The following is a 23,919-nucleotide window of genomic DNA, read 5'->3' as shown; positions in this document are numbered from 1 at the left end:
CTAGCCCTCAGGGATTGCTGCTCCTAAGGGGAAGGGGAAGTACACCACACCAAGGGAGAACCCCATCGGACAAAGGAAACCAGAATGTAGGCTTTTCTATGTCCCAGAACTTCCCACTTGTGGGCAGGGAGTGGCTCTGCCCCTTTTAGGCACTGTGTTGGGCTCCATGGGGGGAGGGACTGTGGTTCCACCACAGCAACTGGGAAGTCCCAGTGCTCATGTAGTGACATTAAAGAGGGGACTTCTCCTCCCTCTTGTCTACTGATGCAGACAGAGCTGGAGCTTCTCCTGTGGGAGCACTCGTGAATGGCCTTTTTGGGGCATTTCTGGGTAAACTACATCCCCCTGGGAGGTGTGTCTTCCAGGGCCAGGTTTGCATGGGGAGTGGAGTCCATCTTCCTCTCTACATGGAATGGCAGTGTTACTGCAGATGTACAGTGGTGTCTGTCAGATTGGACTATCCTGATCACTGGGAAGGGGCATGAGGGGGAAGAAGATAGCACTCCTGCCATCCTAGGAGTGGAGAGGAGGTGGTTTTTCCTACTTTCCCCTGTGGAGATCTCAGTGAATTCCACTGGGAGCTACCCCTGCCACCTCCTTCAGGGCTGGGGCTTGTGCCCACCATAGGGATATTCCATATACTCATCTGCTGCTTCTGCAGTTAGTACTTACCCATGGATGCCCCACCTATTAGGGTGCAGGTTGAACTGTTCAACCCAGTGAAAAAAGTACTGGGGAAAAAAGTATACACTACTGAAGAATGAAATAACCATGATGAGACCTCTCCCACTTTGGACCCTCCAGAGGTAGTGAACCTGCTCACAGGACCAGTACGTTGCCACTACAAGCAGCATATGAGAAAGTCACCAGACAAAGATGATACATAACCAAGGAACTCTATATATAGAGTCTTTGCCACTGAAGCACTCAGAGCCAAAGCCAGGCTATTATAAAAAATGCACATTGTAGTCACATCCTCAAGAGGGGAAAAAGACCCCAGTCTAATTGAAAATAAATTCAGAAACAATGAGAATAGTCTATCTATATTAGAAGGATCCAGAGAAACAATTCTGGTAGTATGAAAGAACAGAGTTTTATAACATCCCCAAAAGATCACACTAACTCTCCAGCAATGGAATGAAACCAAACTAAAATCTTTGAAATATTAGATAAAGAATACAAAATACTGATTATAAAGAAGTTCTATAAGATTTAAGAGAAAGATGAAAACCAATATAAAATTTTTTAAAAAAATTCAGGTTATGAATGAAAAATTTTCTAAAGAAATACTTTTAAAAAAGCAAACACAACTTCTGGAAATGAAAGATTCATTTAGGGAATTACAAAATACAATGGAAAGTTTTAATAATAGACTAGATAAGGCAGGAGAAGAATTTAAGACCTTGAAGACAAGACTTTTAAATTAACCCAGTCAGACAAAAATAAAGGAAAAAAGAATTAAAAGAAATAAAAGTCTTCAAGAAATATAGCATTATGTAAAACATCCAAACCTAAGAATCATAGATATTTCTGAGGGAGAAGAAAAACCAAGAAGGTTAGAAAACCTATTTGGGGGAATAATTGAGGAAAACTTCTCTGGTCTTGCTAGAGATTTAGACGTCCAGGTATAAGAAACTCAATGAACTCCTGGGAAAGTCATTGCAAGGAGGACCTTCCCAGGGGTTCAGGTACACAGTCATAAAACTAAGTCAATGTGAAGAAAATAATGCTAAAAGCAGTGAAAAAATGCATTAAATTACTTAAAAAAGATAACACATCAGACTAACAGCAGATGTCTCAGCAGAAACCTTCCAGCCAGAATGGATTAGGGTCCTATATTTAGTATTCTTAAACAGAACAACTGTCAGCCAAGAATTATGTGTCATGCAAAACTAAGTTTCATAAATGAAGGAGAAATAAAGACTTTCCCAAACAAGCAAATGCTAAGGGAATTTGTCACCACTAGACTAGCACTACAAGAAATATTCAAAACAGTACTAAACATTGAAATGAAAGGTTGATACCATTATAAAAGCACACAAAAGTATAAAACTCACAGGATTAAAAATGGTAACACTATTAAGAATACAAAGCAACTAGGTAATAATTGACATAATAACAGAAACAGTATCTCACATATTAATATTAATGTTGGTGTAAATACCCTATCTAAAAGGTACTGATTGGCAGAATGGATAAAAAATAAAATCTAAATATCTGCTAATATCTGCTGTCTTTAAGAGAATCATTTAACTGGTAGACATTTTTATAGATTCAAGGTAAAGGGGAGGAAAAAATTATACTACACAAACAGAAGCCAAAATTGAGGAGAAGTAGCTATACTTATATGAGATAAAACTTCAAATCAAAAACTTTAAATCAAAGTTTTTAAATCAAAAGACTTTAAATCAAAAACAGAAAAAAAAAAAGACAAAGAATGTCATTATATAATGATAAAGGAATCAATTCAACAAGATATATCAATCCTAAACATACATGCACCTAACACCAGGGCCCCAGATTCATAAAATAAATACTACTTGACCTAAGAAAAGAGATAGATGGCAATACAGTAGTGGGGGACTTCAACACTCCATTGACAGCACTAGACATATCACTGAGGCAGAAAACATGGACTTACATGGGACTCTAGAACAAATGGAACCAACAGACATTTACAATATACTTTCTTCTCATCAGCACAAGGAACATATCCTAAGATAGACCATATATTACGCCACAAAACAAGTCTCAGTAAATTTTAAAAAACTGAAATCGTACCAAGTATCTTTTAAGTATTTTGTCAGACCCTAGTGGAATAAAATTAGAAATCAATTACAAAAGGAAGCCTCAAAACTATATAAATACATGGAAATTAAACAACTTATCTTGAATGATCTTTGGGTCAATGATAAAATCAAGATGAAAATTAAATATTTTTGAAAATGAATGATCACAGTGAAACACTTAACAAAACCTCTGGGATATAGAAAATGCAGTGCTAAGTGGGAAGTTTATAGTGCTAAATGCCTATATCAAAAGACAAAAACATCTCAAATTATAATATAATGTCACAACTCCAGGAACTAAAAGAACAAGAACAAAGCCAGTAAAAGAAAAGAAAAAACAAAGATCAGAGCAGTACTATATGAAATTAAAGTAAAAAACATGCAAAGTACCAACAAAATGAAAAGTTGGTTCTTTGAACAGATAAAGAAAGTTGACAGACCACAAGCTAGATTAACCAAGAAAAGATGATTCAAGTAAAGCTCAATCAGAGATGAAAAAGACATAACAAATGATACCAAAGATATACAAAAGATCATGTGAGACTAGTATAAACATCTCCACACCCAAAAGCTAGAAAATGGAATGGAAAACCAAATACCACATGTTCTCACTTATAACTGGGAGCTAACTGTATGTATAACATACATACAATCTGTATGTGTGTTCATACAGAATGTAATAATAAACACTGGAGACTCAAAATGGGAGAGGGTAAGGGGGTGTGTGGGATGAAAAAATTACCTATTGAGTACAACATACCCTATATAGGTGATGGCTACACTAAAAGCCCAGACTTCATCACTCTACAATATATCCATGTAACAAAATTCCACTTGTACTCCCTAAATCTATTGAAATTTTAAAAAGAGATTTATTTCTATAAAATATCTAATTAGAACAACACGTGGTTCTTTGGTCACACATACTATTCTTGTGTGAGTTCTCATAAGAAACCAATTTTAATTTGCCTTTATGTATCTGACACAAGAGTGCTGCCACACAGTAAGTGCACAAAGGACTTCCTGAGTAAGTAAATGAACGAATTCTTCCATCCTTTGACTTGCTTTCAGAAGTAATTTAAAACCAACTTCTGCAAGAAGCATTGTTTAGTTTATCCTAAGTTCCAACTTGTCACAATTTTATTTTGTAACCTCTTTTTATATACACATTGGGCCATATTAATTTTCAATGTTCTCTCCACCTTTTGGCATATCACTTCATGTGCAATTCATCTTCTATGTTAGAATGTAAGCCAAGGCTATACATGACGTGGCTGGAAAAAGCTCCAAATGTAATCCCATGTTAGCAAATTAAAAAAGAGAAATTTTGTCACAGATGTCTTAGACTCACCGTTACTGAAGAATGTGCTAACCATAAAGCCAAAGAATATTGAAGCAATGGCGTAACACACAAAAAAGACAAAGATAAAACTACAGTCACTGTAGCGGAAGATTGGCTCATTTACAACCTACAATAAAACAATTATGACATCAAGTAAGGTACACAATGAGTATTGTCACACAAACCCAAGGGAAGAGGGAGAAAATTATGGTCCTAATGAAACAGATCATGTTGCTCAGTGACTGAAACTCCATTGAGATAACTCCTTTCTTACAGAAGGGCTTAAATTTTGCTGAGAGAATCAGCAGCATCTGAGTTTTCACAGTGGAGTCAATAAAAACCATCAATATTCTCCTGGAAATCTGAGACCGAACAGCTCAAACCATGATAACTCCTACCCTCTCAAAGGATTTTTTGCAGCAGGCTGCATTCAACTTTAGAACTAAGCTAATTTAGTAGCCATTAACAATATGTAGATGTTAAGGACTTTAAATATAGATAGTGTGACTGAGAATTACATTTTTAGATTTATTTTAATTATTTTGAATTTAAATAAAAAGCCAAAGCAGCGTCAAATATAGATCAAGTATTTCTAATGAAAATTTAGTGTCTGAATTGAGATGTGCTATAAATACAAAACACACACTAGATTTTGAAGACTTAGTACAAAAAATAATGTAAAATATCTCATTAATTTTTCAAGTGATTACATGTTAAAATAATATTTCTATATATTGGATTAAATTAAATATATCATTAAAATAATTTCATGTGTTTCTTTTTACTTTTTAAAACTTCTAGTGGCTACTAAAAATTCCATATAGTGACTCATTATATTCCTATCAGACAACACAAAACTAGACACTTGCCTTAGTACAGAATAACATACATATCACAACAATAATAATGATATCTAAAAGGAAGAATGTGAAGAAATGCGTAGCCCAGATCATCCAGTTTTTTAGTCCAATTATAAGCTGGTATTCCTGCAGGAAAGTGAACACAAACCAAATTATTACATGTATCTGTAATTCATGGTGCTTTCGCATACATTTTTCTAATTTCAATTACTATGTAAAATCCTATATGAGTGGCTGATATTGTCTCTATTTTATAAGTGAGAAAAATCAAGTCTCATAAAGTCAAGCATGGTGATCAAAATTATGCAGTTAGTCAGGGCAGAACTGGCATTACTATATACTTATCCTGAGTTCAGAGACCTTTTGTTTTTTAATAATACACCCCGTATTGGACCACAATGGAAAACATTTAAATTAAACTTGAAAGCATTGAGATGAGTATCTTTTTTCTATTATACTCTGCTTCTAAGAATATTAGAGAATGTGTCTATGGCAACATGTCTGTTTCCCCCTGTGGTTGCAATCAAGATTTTTCCCTTTGTCTTTGGTTTTCAATAGTTTGAAGATAATATACCTAAGGGTGTGTGTATGTGTTTGTGTGTGTGTGCTGTACTTATCCCACACTGTTTTCTCTGAGCTCTATTTGACTCTTTCTTTGGTTTAATTTTGTTTTTCTAATTAAAATACAGAAAAATGAACTTTTTGCATCCAGTTCTATGAATTTAAACACATACAGATTTGTGTTATTACTACCACTATCAGGACACAGAAGTCCTTCATAACCTCCAGATTCTCTGTTCTGTTATCTTTTATAGTCAGACCCTTTCCCACCCCTCGACTCTTTCTTACAGTTTTGATTTCTCTGCTAGCACTACCTATCTGATTTTACATGTTATCTACTGTGCAAAAGAGCAGTTAGCACAGAAGGCCTGAGACTGCTCTTCTTAGAAAGGCATGTTTTACAAAGGGCCAACCTTTGCACATGGGAACTTGGCTAGTAAACTGTTCCTTAGACTCATATGAGTTTTGCTAATAGATAAAGGACTTTGCTAAACTGTACACACAATATGATTTATGCTGTTTATCTATTTTCTACTTTTTGAAATTTTGGTACATGCTAGGCAAAGGGTGCCTATGTGACCAACTCCCAATCAAAACCTTAGGTACCAAGTTTCTAATCACAAACATGTGACTGGATTTTCATTGCTGGGGCAAGAGTGACCCCCAATGAGGGTACATGAGGAGGACTACAGTAGGTGGATCCCTCTAGGTTTTACCTGCGTCTTTTATCCTTATGATCCAGCTGTGTATCCTTCCTGCACTACTATTATAAATCCTAGCTGTGAGTATAACTCTATGCAGAGTCCCATAAGTCCTTCTAGTAAATCTCAGAAAATGCAGTGGTCTCGGGGATTTGGGACACATCTACTTTTTCCTTCACAGCTTTAAAAATATTAATCATAGTGACCTTAAATTCCCTCTCTGATATTTCCAACATCTGTGTCTTAATTGATCCTGATTCTGGTGATGGATTTGCCTCTTTGGACTGTGATTTTTCTTGCTTTTTGATCTGCCTTGCAATTTTTTGTTGAAATTCAGACATGTTTAGGGCAGTAGTAGATACTGATGTAAACAGGCCTTTAGTGTGGGGCCGGGTTCCGTTTGAAGTTCATTGTTGTTCTTGGTACCAGAGACTTCAAATTCCTCTGGTGATCTTTTTGGTCTCCCTCTTTTACTTTGGATTTTCCTTTGTGCTGCTCCCCAGAGACAATTTGTCTCTGAAGCTCTGCCAGCTCGGAAAATTGATCAGTAGCATCAGTACTCACTTTTCATGTTCCATATTTGGATGTATTGCTGCTATGATATAACAACTACCTACCAGTGCTGAATACGTAGAAATAATCCAACTCTCCATACAAAAGATTTCCACAGGCCTAACAAAATCTTTACAGAAACTTTATCAGAAAGTAAGCGGGATTACCTTCAATCTTTGTTCTTTTTCCCACACAATGGCTCGCACAATGGAAAGTACGGTTGGAGCGAATGTGAGTATGAATACCAAAGGGAGGAAACGACTGCTGATCCAAAGTAAGCTATCATGAGAATGAAGTGGGTATGGAAATCTCTGTACAAAGATGCTAATACTATCAAAGAGCTTTTTTCCAGCACTGCTCTCATGATACAGCATGATGGCCTTATCCAATGCATGCTGTACAGCCAGGAACCCTTCTTTGATATACCCTGCATAATAAAACAAATATTTTCAAGTAAAACAGAATTAAGAAACAGCTCAGATACACAAACAAGAAGGCAATTCAAGTAAGTCATAGCCTGCCACTTATAGAAGCTAAACTCACTCTTGTATCAAGACCAGTTAGACATAATTACTCTGAGAATCTAACATAGTCTTATGATATAAAAATAAAGAACACTTCTTCAGATTAATCAGATTCACATCGTCTCAAAATTAAATTATTAATTGAAGTGGTAGGCTTGCTAAGTGTAAGTTATTTTCTTTTTTTCTTTTTATTATTTTAGAACTTGGAACTGGTGAGAATGCTAAGTGTAATTTCTATTTTAAAAATAAGAATGTAGATTTAAATAAATACTGAAGAGATGAAGACTTGGAAACATAAAAAAAAAAAAAAGAAAGAAAACTCCAGAAGTAGAGACTACATGGCAAAAATGATAAATTGCATCAAATTAAATATTTCTGTTCAATAAGAGAAGCATGGATAAAATAAGAAATTGGGAAAAGATACTTTTAATATGTGGAGCCAATAACATCTAGAATATACACAAAACTCTTGAATAATTATAAATCTTTAAATAGAGTGTGTTATATTATTTGAAACCCTGTGCTCTGTTAATGGACTTGCTATTGTTTTAAGTTTTAAAATATTTAAAAAGGTTATTTTGTGGTGATATAACTTACACATTAAACATGGTTTCCAATCCTTCCTTGATTCATGTGATAAATACCTTAATTTTCCACTAATTTCCTGGCCACTTCTTCTTAGTCTTTGTACACTTTTCTTCTTTTGCTTACTTTTCCTCAATTTGAATGTTATCTAGCACTCAGTCCTTCATCCTCTCTTCTTTCTCTAACATTTCCCCCCCCCCCCTAACTTGTGTGGTACCAAGGGAACTTAAAGATATGATGCCTGTGCTTGAGTAACATGCCACTCAAAGTCCAAAAGTACAACTGACAAAGTAACATCCCAATGTCTGAGAGAACAAAAGTCATTCTTTGAAATACTTTGATCAATTATACAAATTATTATTGTATAAATGTAGAACATAGATAATAGTATTCTTTGTTCAGCAACAGTATAAAACAAATATATTGTGTTCAGATACAAACAAAATCCAAAGTTAAACTATGAGTGACATCACTTGTAGAGATGCATTTACTACCATATATATCATACCTCCTATTCATGCTAAATATTGCTCTGCCTCTGTATCTCATAACTTCCAAGAGAAATTTTACTCTTTTTCACTTTTCTGCAATAGACCTTTAATGACCTATTCACCTTTTAGACTCATCTATAGTAGCCTCCCACATGCACTTTCTATTCTAGCTATAAGAAATAGCAAATAAACAAAAAGCTATGCAGTCCCCTGAATGTGACATCTTGCCTTGCCCACGTTCAAGATTTTACTCCAACTGCCTGGAATAATTCCCCTTACCCCAACTCCACCTAGCTAATTCATAGAGGTTCATGTAGATTCAGCTCACATGTTTTCTTTCTCAAAGACTTCATAAATATTATTTTTAAGGTTGTCCAATAGGTTTGTCTCTTCTCCGGCTGGTTATGCTGCTTCTAATTTTTGTTGCTAATGCTAGAATGTGTATACCTTTCTCTCCAATTGAAGATTCACTAAAGATAAAATTTCAGGATAGTTGGGAAACCTAAATTCCACAGTAAGGGCTTTTCATGTGAGATAATACAAAAAACAAAAATTTAAATTAAAAGCTATCATCGCAATTTTAAAAATGTTACACCATTATCAATAGAATTGTATACAGACATGAATAGGCAAGCAATGCCAACAAATGAAAAGTGTGGGTATTTGGAAAGCACACCACTAATACAAATATAAAAAGAGACTGATATAAGAATTGAGGAGTAGGATTAAGATGGCCAACTAGATGCAGATAGCATGTGTCTCCTCCACAGAGAGGAACCTGAATAGTAAGCAGATTCTCATTCCAACAGATTCACATTCCAAATAGATCACCTAAGAGAGAACACTAGGAATCACAAAGGAAGTGACAGGAAGCACCAAAAATAGGTAAGGAGAGGGTTCAGGGCAACTTGTCAGGCCGGGGACTGGCTAAGAGCCAGGAGAAGCTCCTGGACACAGGGAAACAGTAATAGAGAAGCCCCCAGGGCTCCACACTCTGAGATAAACTTTTACAATCTTGGTTACAAAAGAAACCCCTAACTCATGCAGGTCTCAGGCCTAACATAGGGAGCTTATTACTCCAAAAAGGGAACCTACATGGAATCCCACAGGCATCCAAGCCTAGACCAGCTTGAGCCAGGTGTCATTCTGAGTGCCTAGATACCAGGGAAATGCAGGTGCGCCTGTAGCCACCATGTGGCTACAAAGAGGCATAGAGGAGCCCACACACCCATGGGAAGGTCCTCATCACCCTGCTGTGGGCTGCTGTTGAGACTGGGACAAGAGAAGACAACACTTTCCACAGATTCTTGCCTACACTGCTTGCCTTGGTGGGGCCCCAGCCTTTTCGGTACCGGGTCCAACGTGCCATTCTGTGAATTTAACACTGGGCTAGACAGTACCCTCAGGATGAGTTTGGGCTGACATGGATGCAGCCCTCACCTGACTGGGGAGGGGTTTCTAGCATACATCTGGGACGGTGGCCACCATCTTGCATCCAGCTGCCGTGGGACTGAGTCTCAAACAAACTGCACTCCCTGCAGTTTCCTGCCAGGGCAGCTTGCCTGAGAAGGGCCTCATCCTCTTGTGATTACTGGCCCAGGGGGCCATTTTGGGAGTTTAAAGCTGATATAAGAATAGAAAGAGGATAAAGCATGAGATATAATAGTAAGCTCACCAAAACTTACTTTTGGTAGAATATAAATTTAATTTTAAAAATTACCAAAAATTAGATATGAGAGGGAGGAAGATGGCTCACTAGAAACACTGGCTACCAAATCATCTCAGAAAGAAGGAAAAATTTTAGATAAAAAAATTAAACAAAGATTGTGTGTAATTCTGAGGGAAAAGTGCCAGAACCTACCAGAGATTCCATGGGAACAAGAAGCAGAACAAAGACAATCAAGATATTAGCAGAGATCAACCCTCAAGAGGTCTGGAGCCCAGCAGAAAGAGTAGGTTAGAGCAGTTTGTATCTCCTTCTCTCAGACTTCTGGAAGTCAGCAGGCTCATGAGCTGCTGAAGTGACTTTCTACCCTCAAAAACCCCAAAGCTGCTGATGGCAGTGAACTGGGATCTTCTTGAGGACAAAGTACCAGGCCGCCAACCCTCTAGGAGTCACTTCCCATCACTGTCACCACAGACCCAAGTCGAGAAGGTGGGTGCCATACTGCTTCTCCATCCATTGTGTGCTTCCGTCCTCTCCCAAGGAGCTTCAAGCCCCTCAGCTTTCATCTCGCTTGTTCCCACACAAACATTTCCTAACTCTGGCCCAGCCAGTGGGACCTAGCTAGGGGATCTGTGTGATCTCAGAGCTTGGACATTTTGGGCGGGCTGCCTTCCAGTGATAGGGACAGAGATGACCAGACTGCCAGCTCTTCTCCATTCAGACTCTTCCTCCCTCGCACCTTCCTGACTCACTGCTGCTGAGAGGGATGACTGAGCCAGGACTCTCAGAAGTGGCTGCTTGCCCTCTGTGTGCACACCACACCAAGGCTCCTATGGAGAGTGAGACTCACACCTTTTCTGTTAAAGACCTGCAGCAGACCAAGTGGCACTCAGATTGTGAGCTCTCTGCCCTCTGGCCCTCCCCAGAGCTGCTCATGTGGCTGCTCTAGCAGAGCAGGGTATATGTTCCCTGGCCTGGGAAAGGACCCTTAACCCCTGCCAAGACAGCTTTGTTTCCTGCCTTTGTGGAGCCTGAGGGTAGGCTTCCCCAATCCAGCCCTGCCCAACCTCACTCCTCTACCCATTTCTGCTGTGATGAAGAATAAGGAGTAACCAGGGAGCTTCAGGGTCCCAATCATCACCTGGGACATCCAAGTGCTTCTCCTGATAGACTAGAGCCAGTCACAGGTCACCAAAAATACCACTATAGCTGGCTCTTTCCTGCAAGTGCCACCTATTGGCAGGGAGGACAACTTGTATAGCCCCATACATCATTTACTGACTCAATCATATAGGGTGTGGCTGACTCTTATCCACAAGCACCACCTACTGTATCAGAGATTAAACTGGGCATCCCAATATAATTCATGCTGTTAAGAAGACAGCTGGGGAAAGAGAAAGGATTTCAAAGACCTTTATCTTCCCTCACCAACAAAAGACAGGGAATCTGCCCACACACAAAACACACCACCATTACAGCCTACAAATAACTACCAACTGAGAAAAACACCACACTAAGGATATCTGTAACCAAGGTATCCATCCAGAACCTAGACTCACACCAAAACATCACAAGCAGAGCCAAATGTCCTTACCCAACATATGTTACAGACACATACTTAAGAGTGAGAGAGAGAAAAAAGGCCCCATCTAAACAAAAGAAAATCCAAAACCAAAAAGTGACAGCTGCTCCATATGAGAAGGAATCAGTGTAAGACCTCCAGAAGTGCGAAAAATCAGAGTGAAGGGACAACCCCAATGGGACACACTAACTCTCTAGCAATGGATCCCAACCAAAATAAAAATATTAAAATGACAGATAAAGAAATCTAAATACAGATTTTAAGGAAGCTCAAAGAGATTTAAGAGAAAATGGGAAACCAACTCAGAGAAAGCAGAGAAACAATTCAGGAAATGAATGAAAAATTTACTATAGACATATTTAAGAAAAAAAATAGAACTTCTGGCAATGAAAAATTCATTTAAAGGAATATAAAACACAGTGGAAAGCTTTAAGAACAGACTAGACCAGGCAGAAGAAAGAATTTCAGAGCCTGAAGACAACTCTTTGGAATTAACCCAGTCAGTCAAAAATAAAGAAAGAACAGGCTGGGTGTGGTGGCTCATGCCTGTAATCCTAGCACTCTGGGAGGCCAAGGCAGGAGGATCATTTGAGCTCAGGAGTCCAAGACCAGCCTGAGCAAGAGTGAGACCCCGTCTCTACTAAAAAAAAAAAAAAAAAAGAAAGAAAGAAAAGAAAAAAAAAGAAAGAAATTAGCTGGATAACTATAAAACTATATATATATATGTATATATATATACACACACACACACATATATATATATATATATATATATATATATATATATATATATATATATATATATAATTAGCTGGCTAATATATATAATTAGCCAGGTATGATGGCATATGCCTGTAGTCCCAGCTACTCAGGAGGCTGAGGCAGGAGGATCACTTGAGTCAGGAGTCTGACATTGCTGTGAGCTAGGCTGACACCATGGCACTCTAACCTGGGCAACAAAGAGAGTTAGACTCTGTCTAAAAAAAAAAAAAATGAACAATCAAGAGGAATGAACAAAGCCTGTGAGAAATAAGGGATTATGTAAAATGGCCAAATATAAGAATCATAGAAATACCTGAAGAAGAAAAAGCACAAGGTCTGGAAAACCTCTTCAAGGAAATAATTGAGGAAAACGTCCCTGGTCTTACTAGATATATAGACATAAAGTAACAAGAAGCTCAACGAACACATGGGAGATTCACTGAAAAGAGGGAATCACCAATGCATACAGTCCTCAGACTGCCCAAAGTGAACACAAAGGAACTCCCGCGAGCTGTGAGGTGAAAACACCAGGTAATTTATGAAGGAAAACGCATCAGATTAACTGCAAATTTCTCAGCAGAGACCTTATAAGCCAGAAAGGAGTGGGGCCCTACCTTCAGTCTTACTAAGTAGAAAAAGTTCCACCCTAGAATTCTGTTTCCTGAAAAATTAAGTTTCATATATGAACAAAACATGAAGACCTTTTTAGGAAAGCAAACCATGAGGGAATTTGTCACAACCAGACCTGCCACACAGGAAATACTGAGAACCACATTACAGATAGATCAGCACAATACATAACACCATCCAGTGTAAAATCACCCAAAAGCTAAAGCTCACCACTCATATAAAACAACAGCACTAGAGGGAAAACAAACCAATAAAGTACTACCCAGCATGATGAACACAACAGTATCATCCCGTATATCAACTCTTTCAATGTTAACAATCTGAATGCCCCATTCAAGAGATATAGGCTTGCTGAATGGATGAATAATACAATCTAAGTATTTGTTGTCTCTAGGAAACACATTCAACATACAAGGACTCACACAGACTCAAAGTGAAGGGATGGAAAAAAATATTCCATGCAAACAGAAACCAAAAGAGAGCAGGTATAGCTATTTGCATCAGGTAATATTTACTTTAAATCAACAATGGTAAAGATAAACAAAGATGGTCCTTATATAATGGTAAACGGAACAATTCAACAAGAAGATATAATAATTATAAATATATACGGACCTAACACAGAGCTCCCAGATTTATAAAAGGAAATTCTACTAGATCTAAGGAGACAGATAAACAGCAGCATTGTTAATTGCTGGGGACTTCAACAATCCACTGACAGAGCTGGAAAAATCATCAAAGGAGAAAATAAAGAAATAATGGACTTAAATCAAACTCTAAATGAAATGAACCTAGCAGACATTTACAGAACATTCTACCTCCAAAATACAGAATATACATTCTTCTCATCAGCACATGAGACATTCTCCAATATTTTAGGCCACAAAGCATGTCTCAACAAATTCAAAAATATCAAAATCATACCACGCATCCTCTCAGACCACAGTGTAATAAAATTAGAAACAAATTCTTAGGGAAACATGCAAATATACACCAAATATACACACAGCTGTGGAAATTAAACAACATGACCCTGAATGATTACAGGGTCAATAATGAAATTAAGATGGAATCAAAAGAATTCTCAAACTGAATGACGAAAGGGACACAGCTATCAACGGGATTCAGCAAAAGCAGTCGTAAGGGGAAAATTCATAGCCTTAAAGCCTATATCAAAAAGACAGAAAGATCACAAACTAACAATATAATGATACATCTCAAGTAACCAGAAAAGGAAGAGCAAACTAAACCTAAAGCTAGCAGAATAAAGCAAACAACAAAGGTCAGAGCACAACTAAATGTAACAGGGAAAAAAAACAATACAAAGGATCAACGAAATAAAATGTTGGTTCTGTGAAAAGATAAACAACATTGATAGTCCTCTTGCTAGAATAACTAGGAATAGAAGACAGAGGACCCAAATAAGCTCAATCAGAAATAAAAAAGGAGCTATTACAACTGATAACTATAGAAACACAAAATATCATATGTGAATACTACAAAAACCTCTATGCACATAAACTGGAAAATGAAGAGGAAATAGACAAATTCCTGGAAACATGAAAATCCCAAAATCAATCAGGAAGAAATAGAACTCCTGAAGAGGCGAACAATGAACAGCAAGATTAAAGCAGTAATAAAAACTCTTCCAACAACAACAAAAGCCCCAGACCAGATGGATTCACAGCCAAATATTGTCACAGCTACTAAGTAGAGTTGGTACCCAGACTACAGAAATTATTCCATAATATCAAGAAGGAGAGAATCCTCGCCAACTCATTCCATAAAGCTAGTATCACCTTGACACCAAATATAGGAAAGGACACAACAAAATCAATAGCACCAAATTACAGACCAATATTCCTTATGAATGTAGTTGCAAAAATCCTCAATAAAATACTAACAAACTGAATGCAATAACACATTAGAAAAAAACAGTAATAATCTACACCATGACCAAGTGAGCTTCATCCCAAAGATGCATGGATAGTTCAATGTATCTAAATCAATAAATGTGATTCACTACATAAACAAAAGCAAAAACAAAGACCATATGATCACCTCAATAGATACAAAAAGAGCATTTGACAAAACCCAGCACCCTTTCATGATAAACACAACAAACTAGGCACAGAAGGAACATATCTCAAAATTGTAAAAGCCTTATATGACAAATCCACAGCCAATATCATACTAAATGAGGAAAAGTTGAAAGCTTTCCCCGTAAGAATTGAAACAAGACAAGGGTGTCCACCATCACCGCTTCTATTAATATTTAACATAGTATTGGAAGTCTTGGCCAGAGCAATCAGGCAAGAGAAAGAAATAAAGGGTATCCAATTTAGGAAAGAGGAGGTGAATCTATCATTTTTCACTGATGATATAATCTTGTATCTGAAAATCCCAAAGACTCCATCAATAGACTCCTGGAAATGATAAATTCAGCAGTCTCAAGTTACAAAATCAATGTACACAAATCAGTAGCATTTCTATCTACTAATAGAAGTCAAGCTCAGAGTCAAATCAAAGACTCAGTACCATACACAATAGCTACAAATAAAATAAAATATGTAGGAATATACTTAAGCAAGGAGGTGAAAGATCTCTACAAGGAGAAGTAAGAAACACTGAGTAAAGAAATTACAGAAGACACAAATGGAAAAACATATCATGCTCAAGGATAAGTAGAAGCAACATTGTTAAAATGTCCATAATACCCAAAGTAATTTATTGATCCCCATCAAAATATTAATATTGCATTTCACAGATCTAGAGCAAATAATTCTATGCTTCATTTGGAGCCGGAAAAGAGCCCAAATAGGCAAAATAATCTTAAGGAAAAAGCACAAATTGGAGGAATCACATTGCCAGACTTCAAACTATACTACAAGGCTATAGTAACTAAAACAGCATTATATTGGTTCAAAAATGGAGACATAGACCAATAGAACACAACAGAGAACCCAGGTATAAAACCACCCACCTACAACCAACTGATCTTCAACAAAGCAGGCAACGACATACACTGGGGAAAAGAAGCCCTATTCAATAAATGGTGCTGAGAAAATTGGATAGCCACATGCAGAAGAATGAAACAGAACCCCTATCTCACCACTCACAAAAATTAATTCAAGATGGATAGAAGACTTAAATGTAAGGCATGAATCCATAAAAATTCTAGATAAAAATGTAGGAAAAACTCTTCTATATATCTTCCTAGGCAAAGATTTTATGACTAAAACCCCAATGGCAATTACAGCCACACAAAAATAAATGGGACTTGATTAAATTAAAATTAACCATTATGTAAAAAAGTATGAAGATTTCTCAAAGAACTAAAAGTAGATCTACGATTTGATCCAGCAATCCCACTACTAAGCATCTACCCAAAGGAAAAGAAGTCATTTTATCAAAAAGACACCTGCGTTTGAATGTTTACTGCAGCACAATTCACAATCACAAAGATATGGAATCAACCATGGAATCAACCAAAGCACCCATGAATTCATAAGTGCATTAACAAAATGCAGTGTGTGTGTGGAGAGGGAGAGAGGGAAGGAGAGAGAGAGGGAGAGGGAGAGGGAGAGAAAGAGGGAGTGGAGGGAGAGGGAGAGAGAGAAGGAGGAAGAGAGGGATACATACATACACATATATACACCATGGAATACTACTCAGCCAGAAAAATGAATGAATTAATGTCTTTTGCAGAAATCTGGATGGAACTGGAGACTATCATCTTAAGTGAAGTATCTGAAGAATGGAAAAACCACACGTACTTTCTTATAATTTGGAACTATTCAATGGGCACACACAGGCACAGAAAGAAGTAAAAATTTTTGGAGATTGAGAAGTGGGGAGGAAGTAGGAGGGGAGGGTTAAAAACCTACCTAACATGCACAATGAACACTATTCAGGTGATGGGCACATGTATAGCCCTCACTAAAGCATTATAAAAGCTATCTATGTAAGAAAAACATTTGTATTCCCTTAATATTTTAAAATAAAATAATAATTAGAAAAGGGCACAGCTGTGTTCTATAAAGCTTACTTACAAAAACATAAAAAATTACTACAAATTAAGAAAAAACATTTTCTCATCTGTTGAATAAATATAAATATATAAATATAAATAAGTATGTGTGTGTGTGTATACTAGTTTGTAACTATGATAATAAAATAAGTATGCTTAAGGATCTGCTTACCAGGATTTCCTCCATCAGGTTGATATGGGTTCCTGGGTCCGTCAGAGAGACCATTAGGAAAGAGAGATGCTGTTTGCCAGCCTAAGCCATCTGACAATAAAATGGCCTTCAGTACCTTCATAAAACGCAGATGATATTTTACCTAGAAGTAGCAATAGGAAACAAGTTATGTCTAAAATCAAACTGAAGAGCAAATAGTAGAAATAAAGTTAAATTAAGCTTAGATGGTGCAGATGGAAAACCATGAGACTTAAAGGATGAGACTTGTCTTATATCAAAGTAATTCTGAATTCCTGGAAATGACAATGGCTTTAAAGCACAACATATATCTAATCATATCCACATTTGAATTCTACTCAAAATGCAGACAATGCAAAAAAAAAGATATACATGTGGCCCATAAATAAATGAAAAGATTCTCAACATCACATAATGAGATAAATTCAAATTAAAATTACAGAGATATCTTTCTTACCTATCATACTGGCAAAATCAAAAGCTTAACAACATACTCTGTTGGTGAAGCTGCAGACATACAGGCACTTTAACACATTCCTCATGGTATGCAAAATGACACAACTCCAATGGAGTTGGAGTCCAAAACCACACATGCACTTTTGTAGTCAGTGCTGCTATAACAGAATACCTGAGACTAAGTAATGTAAAATCAACAGAAATACGTTTTCTCACAATTCTGGAGGCTGGAAAGTCCAATATTAAGGTACTGGTAGGTTTGGTGATTCTCATTCCAAGATGGCACTTTGAACGCTGAGACCTCTGGAGGGGAGAACACTGTCCTCATGTGGTGGAATGCAGAGCGAAGGAGGCAAAAGGGAACCAACTCGCCCTCTTATAATGGCATTAACCTCACCCATAAGGGTGCAGCCCTTTTGGCCTAATCATCTCTTTAAAGTCTCACCTCTTAATACTATTAAAATGGCAATTAAATTTCAAGATGAGCTTTGGAGGGGACATTCAAACCAGAGCATGCATTTATTGTCTGACTGAGCAATCGTACTTCCAAGAACAAATTTAGAATATATATCTCCAATAATATAAAAAACCCACATATGCCCAAATTTGTTTATTGTAACATTATCTGTGGTGGGAATATATTGGAATTACCTTAATTGCTCATAAAAAGGAGACTTCCAAAACTATGGTACCTTTACATAACAGGGTGCTGTACATCTGTTCAAGATATAGCCAGAAAACAGAAACCCTACCCAAGAACTGAAAGGGTAAGAGAATGCTAATGTATTATGCAGGCAGCAGTAGCAGGAAGCAGCCACCAGCCCTAGGACTAAGGGAACAAAAGCAAGATGTCAAAATTTTAAAAAATTACGAACTTAGAGGAGAGACCCTGTGGGGCTGAAACCCAAACCTTTGAGGAGGGGGCATACGTCAGTGAGGGCTCCGTCTCTAACCTTCAAGGAGGGGGTCTTTGGGACTGGGACCCAGATCTCTGAGAAGCAGCTAGAATCTGTGAGAAGTGTCGTGAAACTGGTTTTAAAAAGTGTTAGACAATCTGCATACTGTATTTGGCTTCTAATATGGCAAGAAACTGCTACTTGCCAAAATAAAGAAGTAGTGCTAAGATATCATTCACTGGACTACAAACAGACAGAAAGCCACCAAGAAAGCTTCAAGTCCCTGGTCTTCCTTTAACCTTATAGTCTGCCAGTAGGGTCCCCTAGTCTCACATGGAACTGGCTGGAAAAACAGAAATGCAACTACAGCATCTAAGAGCAGAGTACAGAAGGATGGATTTAGAGTTTAGAAACAAACTTAATGATTGACAAGCATGCTACCTTTTGCATAAAAATGGCAAGATGAGGGTTTTTAGAAATATATTTACAGGCCGTGTGCGGTGGCTCACGCCTGTAATCCTAGCTCTCTGGGAGGCCGAGGCGGGTGGATCATTTGAGCTCAGGAGTTCAAAACCAGCCTGAGCAAGAGCGAGACCCCCGTCTCTACTATAAATAGAAAGAAATTAATTGGCCAACTAATACATATAGAAAAAATTAGCCGGGCATGGTGGCACATGCCTGTAGTCCCAGCTACTCAGGAGGCGGAGGCAGCAGGATTCCTTGAGCCCAGGAGTTTGAGGTTGCTGTGAGCTAGGCTGATGCCACGGCATTCACTCTAGCCTGGGCAACAAAGTGAGACTCTGTCTCAAAAAAAAAAAATATATATATATACATATATATTTACATATATAAATTATATATAGTAAAATTTGTATATATAAATTCAATCTATCAACACATTTAATTTTAGGATGCACTGAAAAGAAAGTTACAGACATGAGTATACTTCTACCAAATAAATAAAGATTAACTAGAATTCAATATTTATTTATAGTTCTTGAGGTAATTTTATATATATGAAAATGCAAAAATCTTAACTGTGTACTTGCTAAATTTTGACAATTGACAATCGATATTTACTGCAATCCAAACTCTACTATCGACATTCCCCTTACTCCAGAAAGTTCTCTCTAGCCCTTTCCCAGTGAATCCCTACTACATCTCTTCACCACAAATTTCACCATAATTTTGCCAGTGACAGAAATTCATATAAATGGAATCAAACAGTATTATACTCTTTGGTATGAGGTTTCTTTTACTCAACATGGTGTTCTGGAGATTCATTTATGCATTTGCCTTTTTCAGCCATTAATTCCTTTATGCTGCTGAGCAATATTCCATAATATTAATATATCAGAGCTCATTTATTTTCTTGTTTTTGGATATCTGGCTGTTTCTAATTCTTGGCTACTATGAATAAAGCTGCTATGAACATTCTTGCGAACATACATTTTCTTCTTTATGGTAAATTCAAAGGTGTGCAACTGATGGATCATAAGGTAAATTTATGTTTAGTTTAACCTGGAAAACCAAATAGCAGGCATTTTCATAACCTGATAGTACCATTTTATATTCCCACCAACAATGTATGACAATTCTGAAGGCTCCACATCCTTACCAACATTTGATATTTGTTGGACTATAACTTTACTCCTTCAGGTAGGTCAGTAGTGCTATTTCATTTTGGTTTAAATTTCCATTTTCCTGATGTCTGATGAGACTGCACACTTTTTCATGTCTTTGCTGGTCATCCCTATATCTCCTTTTGAGAACTATTTAAATATTAATAGTTTGCCCACTTTTGACATTGGGCTGCTTGTCTTTTTATTATTAAGTTGTAGGACCTTTGAAAATATCTTGGATACTAGTACATTGTCAAATGTATTTCTCTAGCACTGTGTCTTGACAATTTATGTTCTTTTCTTTTTCTCGGTTTGTTTTCCTTTTTCTTTTCTTTTCTTTTTTTTTTTTTTTTTTTTAACCACCCAGACTGTATCCTTTCTCTTACTCTCCTGAATAAAAAATAGAAGGATAAAAAAAAAAAAAAAAAAAAAAAAAGAAGGATCACCAATGGCAAACGGCAGTTACAGGGAAGCAATACCAAGAGCTGGTTTCACACTCAGGAGGGAACGCTGGGCCTCCCCCTCATGATTTCTGCTGCTCTACAAATTCACAGAAATTCTGTAGTAACAAACTACAGAAATGATCCCTGAAAGTAGAGTTTTGCCAAGTTATTTTCTTAAGTACGTTTCTTTTTTTTATTTTTTTATTTCGGCATATTATGGGGGTACAGATTTTAAGGCTTCAATAAATGCCCATTTCCCCCCTCCCCCCAAAAGTCTGAGTCTCCATCATGACCATCCCCCAGATGGTGCACATTTCACTCATTATGTATGTATATACCTGCCCCCCTCCCCCCTCCCACCTGCCCAATACCCTATTACTGTAGTACCTATGTGCCCACTTAGGTGCTACTCAGTTAATACCAGTTTGCTGGAGAATATATCTGGTGCTTGTTTTTCCATTCTTGGGATACTTCACTTAGTAGTATGGGTTCCAGCTCTAACCAGGAAAATATAAGATGTGCTTTATCACCATTGTTTCTTAGAGCTGAATAGTACTCCATGGTATACATATACATTTTATTAATGCATTCTTGGATTGACGGGCACTTGGGCTGTTTCCACAGCCTTGCAATTATGAATGGTGCTGCTATAAATTTTCGAGTGCAGGTGTCTTTTTTGTAGAGTGTCATTGGATCATTTGGGTAGATGCCCAGCAATGGGATTGCTGGATCAAATGGTAGATTCACTTCTATCGCTTTAAGGTATCGCCATATTGCTTTCCACAGAGGTTGAACTAGTTTGCAGTCCCACCAGCAGTGTAGGAGTGTTCGTCTCTCTCTGTAACCACGCCAGCATTTATTGTTTGGAGATTTTTTGATACAGGCCATTCTCACTGGGGTTAAGTTATATCTCATTGTGGTTTTGATTTGCATTTCCCTGATGATTAGAGATGTTGAGCATTTCTTCATATGTCTGTTGGCCATTCTTCTGTCTTCTTTAGAAAAATTTCTGTTCAAGTCCTTTGCCCACTTTTTAATGGGGTCATTTGATTTTTTCTTCCTGATTTTCGTGAGTTCTAAGTATATTCTAGTTATCAGTCCCTTATCGGATGCATACGATACAAAAATTTTCTCCCATTCTGTAGGTTGTCTGTTTACTTTCATGACTATTTCTTTGGCTGTGCAGAAGCTTTGTAGTTTGATCATGTCCCATTTATTTATTTTTGTTGCTGCTGTGATTGCCTTTGGGGACTTCTTCATAAACTCTTTGCCCAGGCCGATGTCTAGGAGAGTGTTTCCAACATTTTCCTCTAGAGTTCTAATAGTTTCATACCTTAGGTTTAAGTCTGTTATCAAGCATGAGTTGGTTTTTGTGAGAGATGAAAGGTGTGGGTTCTGTTTTAGCCTTCTACAGGTGGCTATCCAGTTTTCCCAGCACCATTTATTGAAAAGGGATTCTTTCCCCCAGTGTTTGTTTTTGTCTGCTTTGTCAAAGATTAGATGGCTATATGAGGATGGTTTTATATCAGGATTCTCAGATCTGTTCCACTGGTCAATATTCCTATTTTTGTGCCAATACAAGATTGTTTTAATTACTACAGCTTTGTAGTATAGTTTGATATCTGGCATATTAATGCCTCCCATTTTGTTTTTGTTGTCTAAAATTGCTCTCGATATTCGGGGTCTTCTTTGGTTCCATACGAAGTGTAAAATTATTTTTTCTGTATCTGTGAAGAATGCTGATGGGATTTTAATAGGTATTGCATTGAATCTGTAGATCAGTTTGGGTAGTATAGACATTTTGATGATATTGAGTCTGCCAATCCAAGAGCATAGAATGGATTTCCATCTGTTTACATCCTCTGCTATTTCCTTCCTCAGTGTTTCATAGTTCTCCCTGTAGAGGTCTTTTACCTCCTTGGTTAAGTATATTCCTAGGTACTTTAATTTCTTTGTTGCTATTGTGAAGGGAATTGAGTCTTTGATTTGGTTCTCAATTAGATTGTTGTTAGCATATATGAATGCCTCTGATTTCTGTGTATTGATTTTGTATCCTGAGACTTTACTAAATTCATTGATCAGTTCCAGGAGTTTCTTGGTTGAATCTTTGGGGTTTTCTAGATACAATATCATATCATCAGCAAACAGTGAAAGTTTGATCTCTTCTGCCCCTATTTGGATACCTTTGATTCCATTTTCCTGTCTGATTGCTGTAGCCAAGACTTCCAGCACTATGTTGAACAGAAGTGGAGATAGTGGGCAGCCTTGTCTGGTTCTAGTTCTAAGTGGGAATGATTTCAATTTTCCCCATTCAGTATGATGCTGGCTATGGGTCTGTCATATATGGCTTGTATCATTTTTAGGTATGTCCCTTCTATGCCTATATTCTTAAGTGTTCGTATCATGAAAGGGGGTTGAATTTTGTCAAAAGCTTTTTCTGCATCTATTGAAAGAATCATGTGGTCTTTGTTTTTGCTTCTGTTTATGTGGTGAATTGCATTTATAGATTTACGTATGTTGAACCATCCCTGCATCCCTGGGATGAAGCCCACTTGGTCGTGGTGGATTATTTTTTTGATAAGTGTCTGGATTCGGTTAGCTAAGATTTTGTTGAAAATTTTTGCATCTATATTCATTAGGGATATTGGTCTGTAGTTTTCTTTTTTTGTTGGATTCTTTCCTGGTTTTGATATCAGAGTAATATTCGCTTCATAAAAGGTGTCGGGGAGGTTTCCGTTCTTCTTGATGTTGTGGAATAGTTTCTGCAAGATAGGTACTAGTTCTTCTTTGTAAGTATGGTAAAATTCAGGTGTGAAGCCATCTGGACCGGGACTTTTCTTTTTAGGGAGATTTTTAATTGCTGTTTCTGTTTCAGCTGTTGAGATTGGTCTGTTCAGGGAATCTATTTCTTCCTGGCTGAGCCTAGGGAGGCTGTGTGTTTCTAGAAATTTGTCCATTTCCTCCACATTTTCCAGTTTGTGTGCATAAAGATTTTTGTAGTATTCATAAATTGTATCTTGTATCTCTTTGGGATCAGTTGTGATATCTCCTTTTTTGTTCCTGATGGAGCTTATTAGAGATTTCTCTTTTCTGCTTTTCGTTAGCTTAGCCAATGGTGTGTCAATTTTGTTTATTTTTTCAAAGAACCAACTTTTTGTTTTATTAATCTCCTGAATAGCTTCCCTGTTTTCAATTTCGTTTAGTTCTGATTTGATCTTGTTGATTTCACTTCTTCTG

At 37.2% G+C, this 23,919-nt stretch overlaps 2 protein-coding genes and 1 pseudogene across 2 annotated transcripts in view; all 3 read right to left on the bottom strand.

The window, feature by feature from the left end:
• The window catches only part of LOC142862389 (phospholipid-transporting ATPase ABCA3-like), a 35,302-nt gene extending 30,925 nt beyond the window's left edge, over window positions 1-4,377 (bottom strand). Inside the window, exon 1 of the mRNA XM_075994881.1 lies at window positions 4,141-4,377. Coding sequence (XP_075850996.1) covers window positions 4,141-4,165 — 25 coding nt within the window. The 5' untranslated portion in view covers window positions 4,166-4,377. The remainder of the gene's footprint in view (window positions 1-4,140) is intronic.
• A 533-nt stretch (window positions 4,378-4,910) lies between these two features.
• LOC142861052 (phospholipid-transporting ATPase ABCA3-like) overlaps window positions 4,911-23,919 on the bottom strand; it is a 38,256-nt gene continuing 19,247 nt past the window's right edge. Inside the window, exons 6-8 of the mRNA XM_075994880.1 lie at window positions 17,248-17,389; window positions 6,973-7,232; window positions 4,911-5,117 (exon numbers count right to left, since the gene is read on the bottom strand). Coding sequence (XP_075850995.1) covers window positions 4,989-5,117; window positions 6,973-7,232; window positions 17,248-17,389 — 531 coding nt within the window. The 3' untranslated portion in view covers window positions 4,911-4,988. The remainder of the gene's footprint in view (window positions 5,118-6,972; window positions 7,233-17,247; window positions 17,390-23,919) is intronic.
• Window positions 20,598-20,842, bottom strand: LOC142862530 (uncharacterized; annotated as a pseudogene).

The sequence above is a fragment of the Microcebus murinus genome, chromosome 19 (genome assembly GCF_040939455.1).
Source record: "Microcebus murinus isolate Inina chromosome 19, M.murinus_Inina_mat1.0, whole genome shotgun sequence".
NCBI classification, from domain to species: Eukaryota; Metazoa; Chordata; class Mammalia; order Primates; family Cheirogaleidae; genus Microcebus; species Microcebus murinus.
Note: the sequence above shows the minus strand (reverse complement) of the source record. Positions and strands in the feature narration are given on the sequence as shown.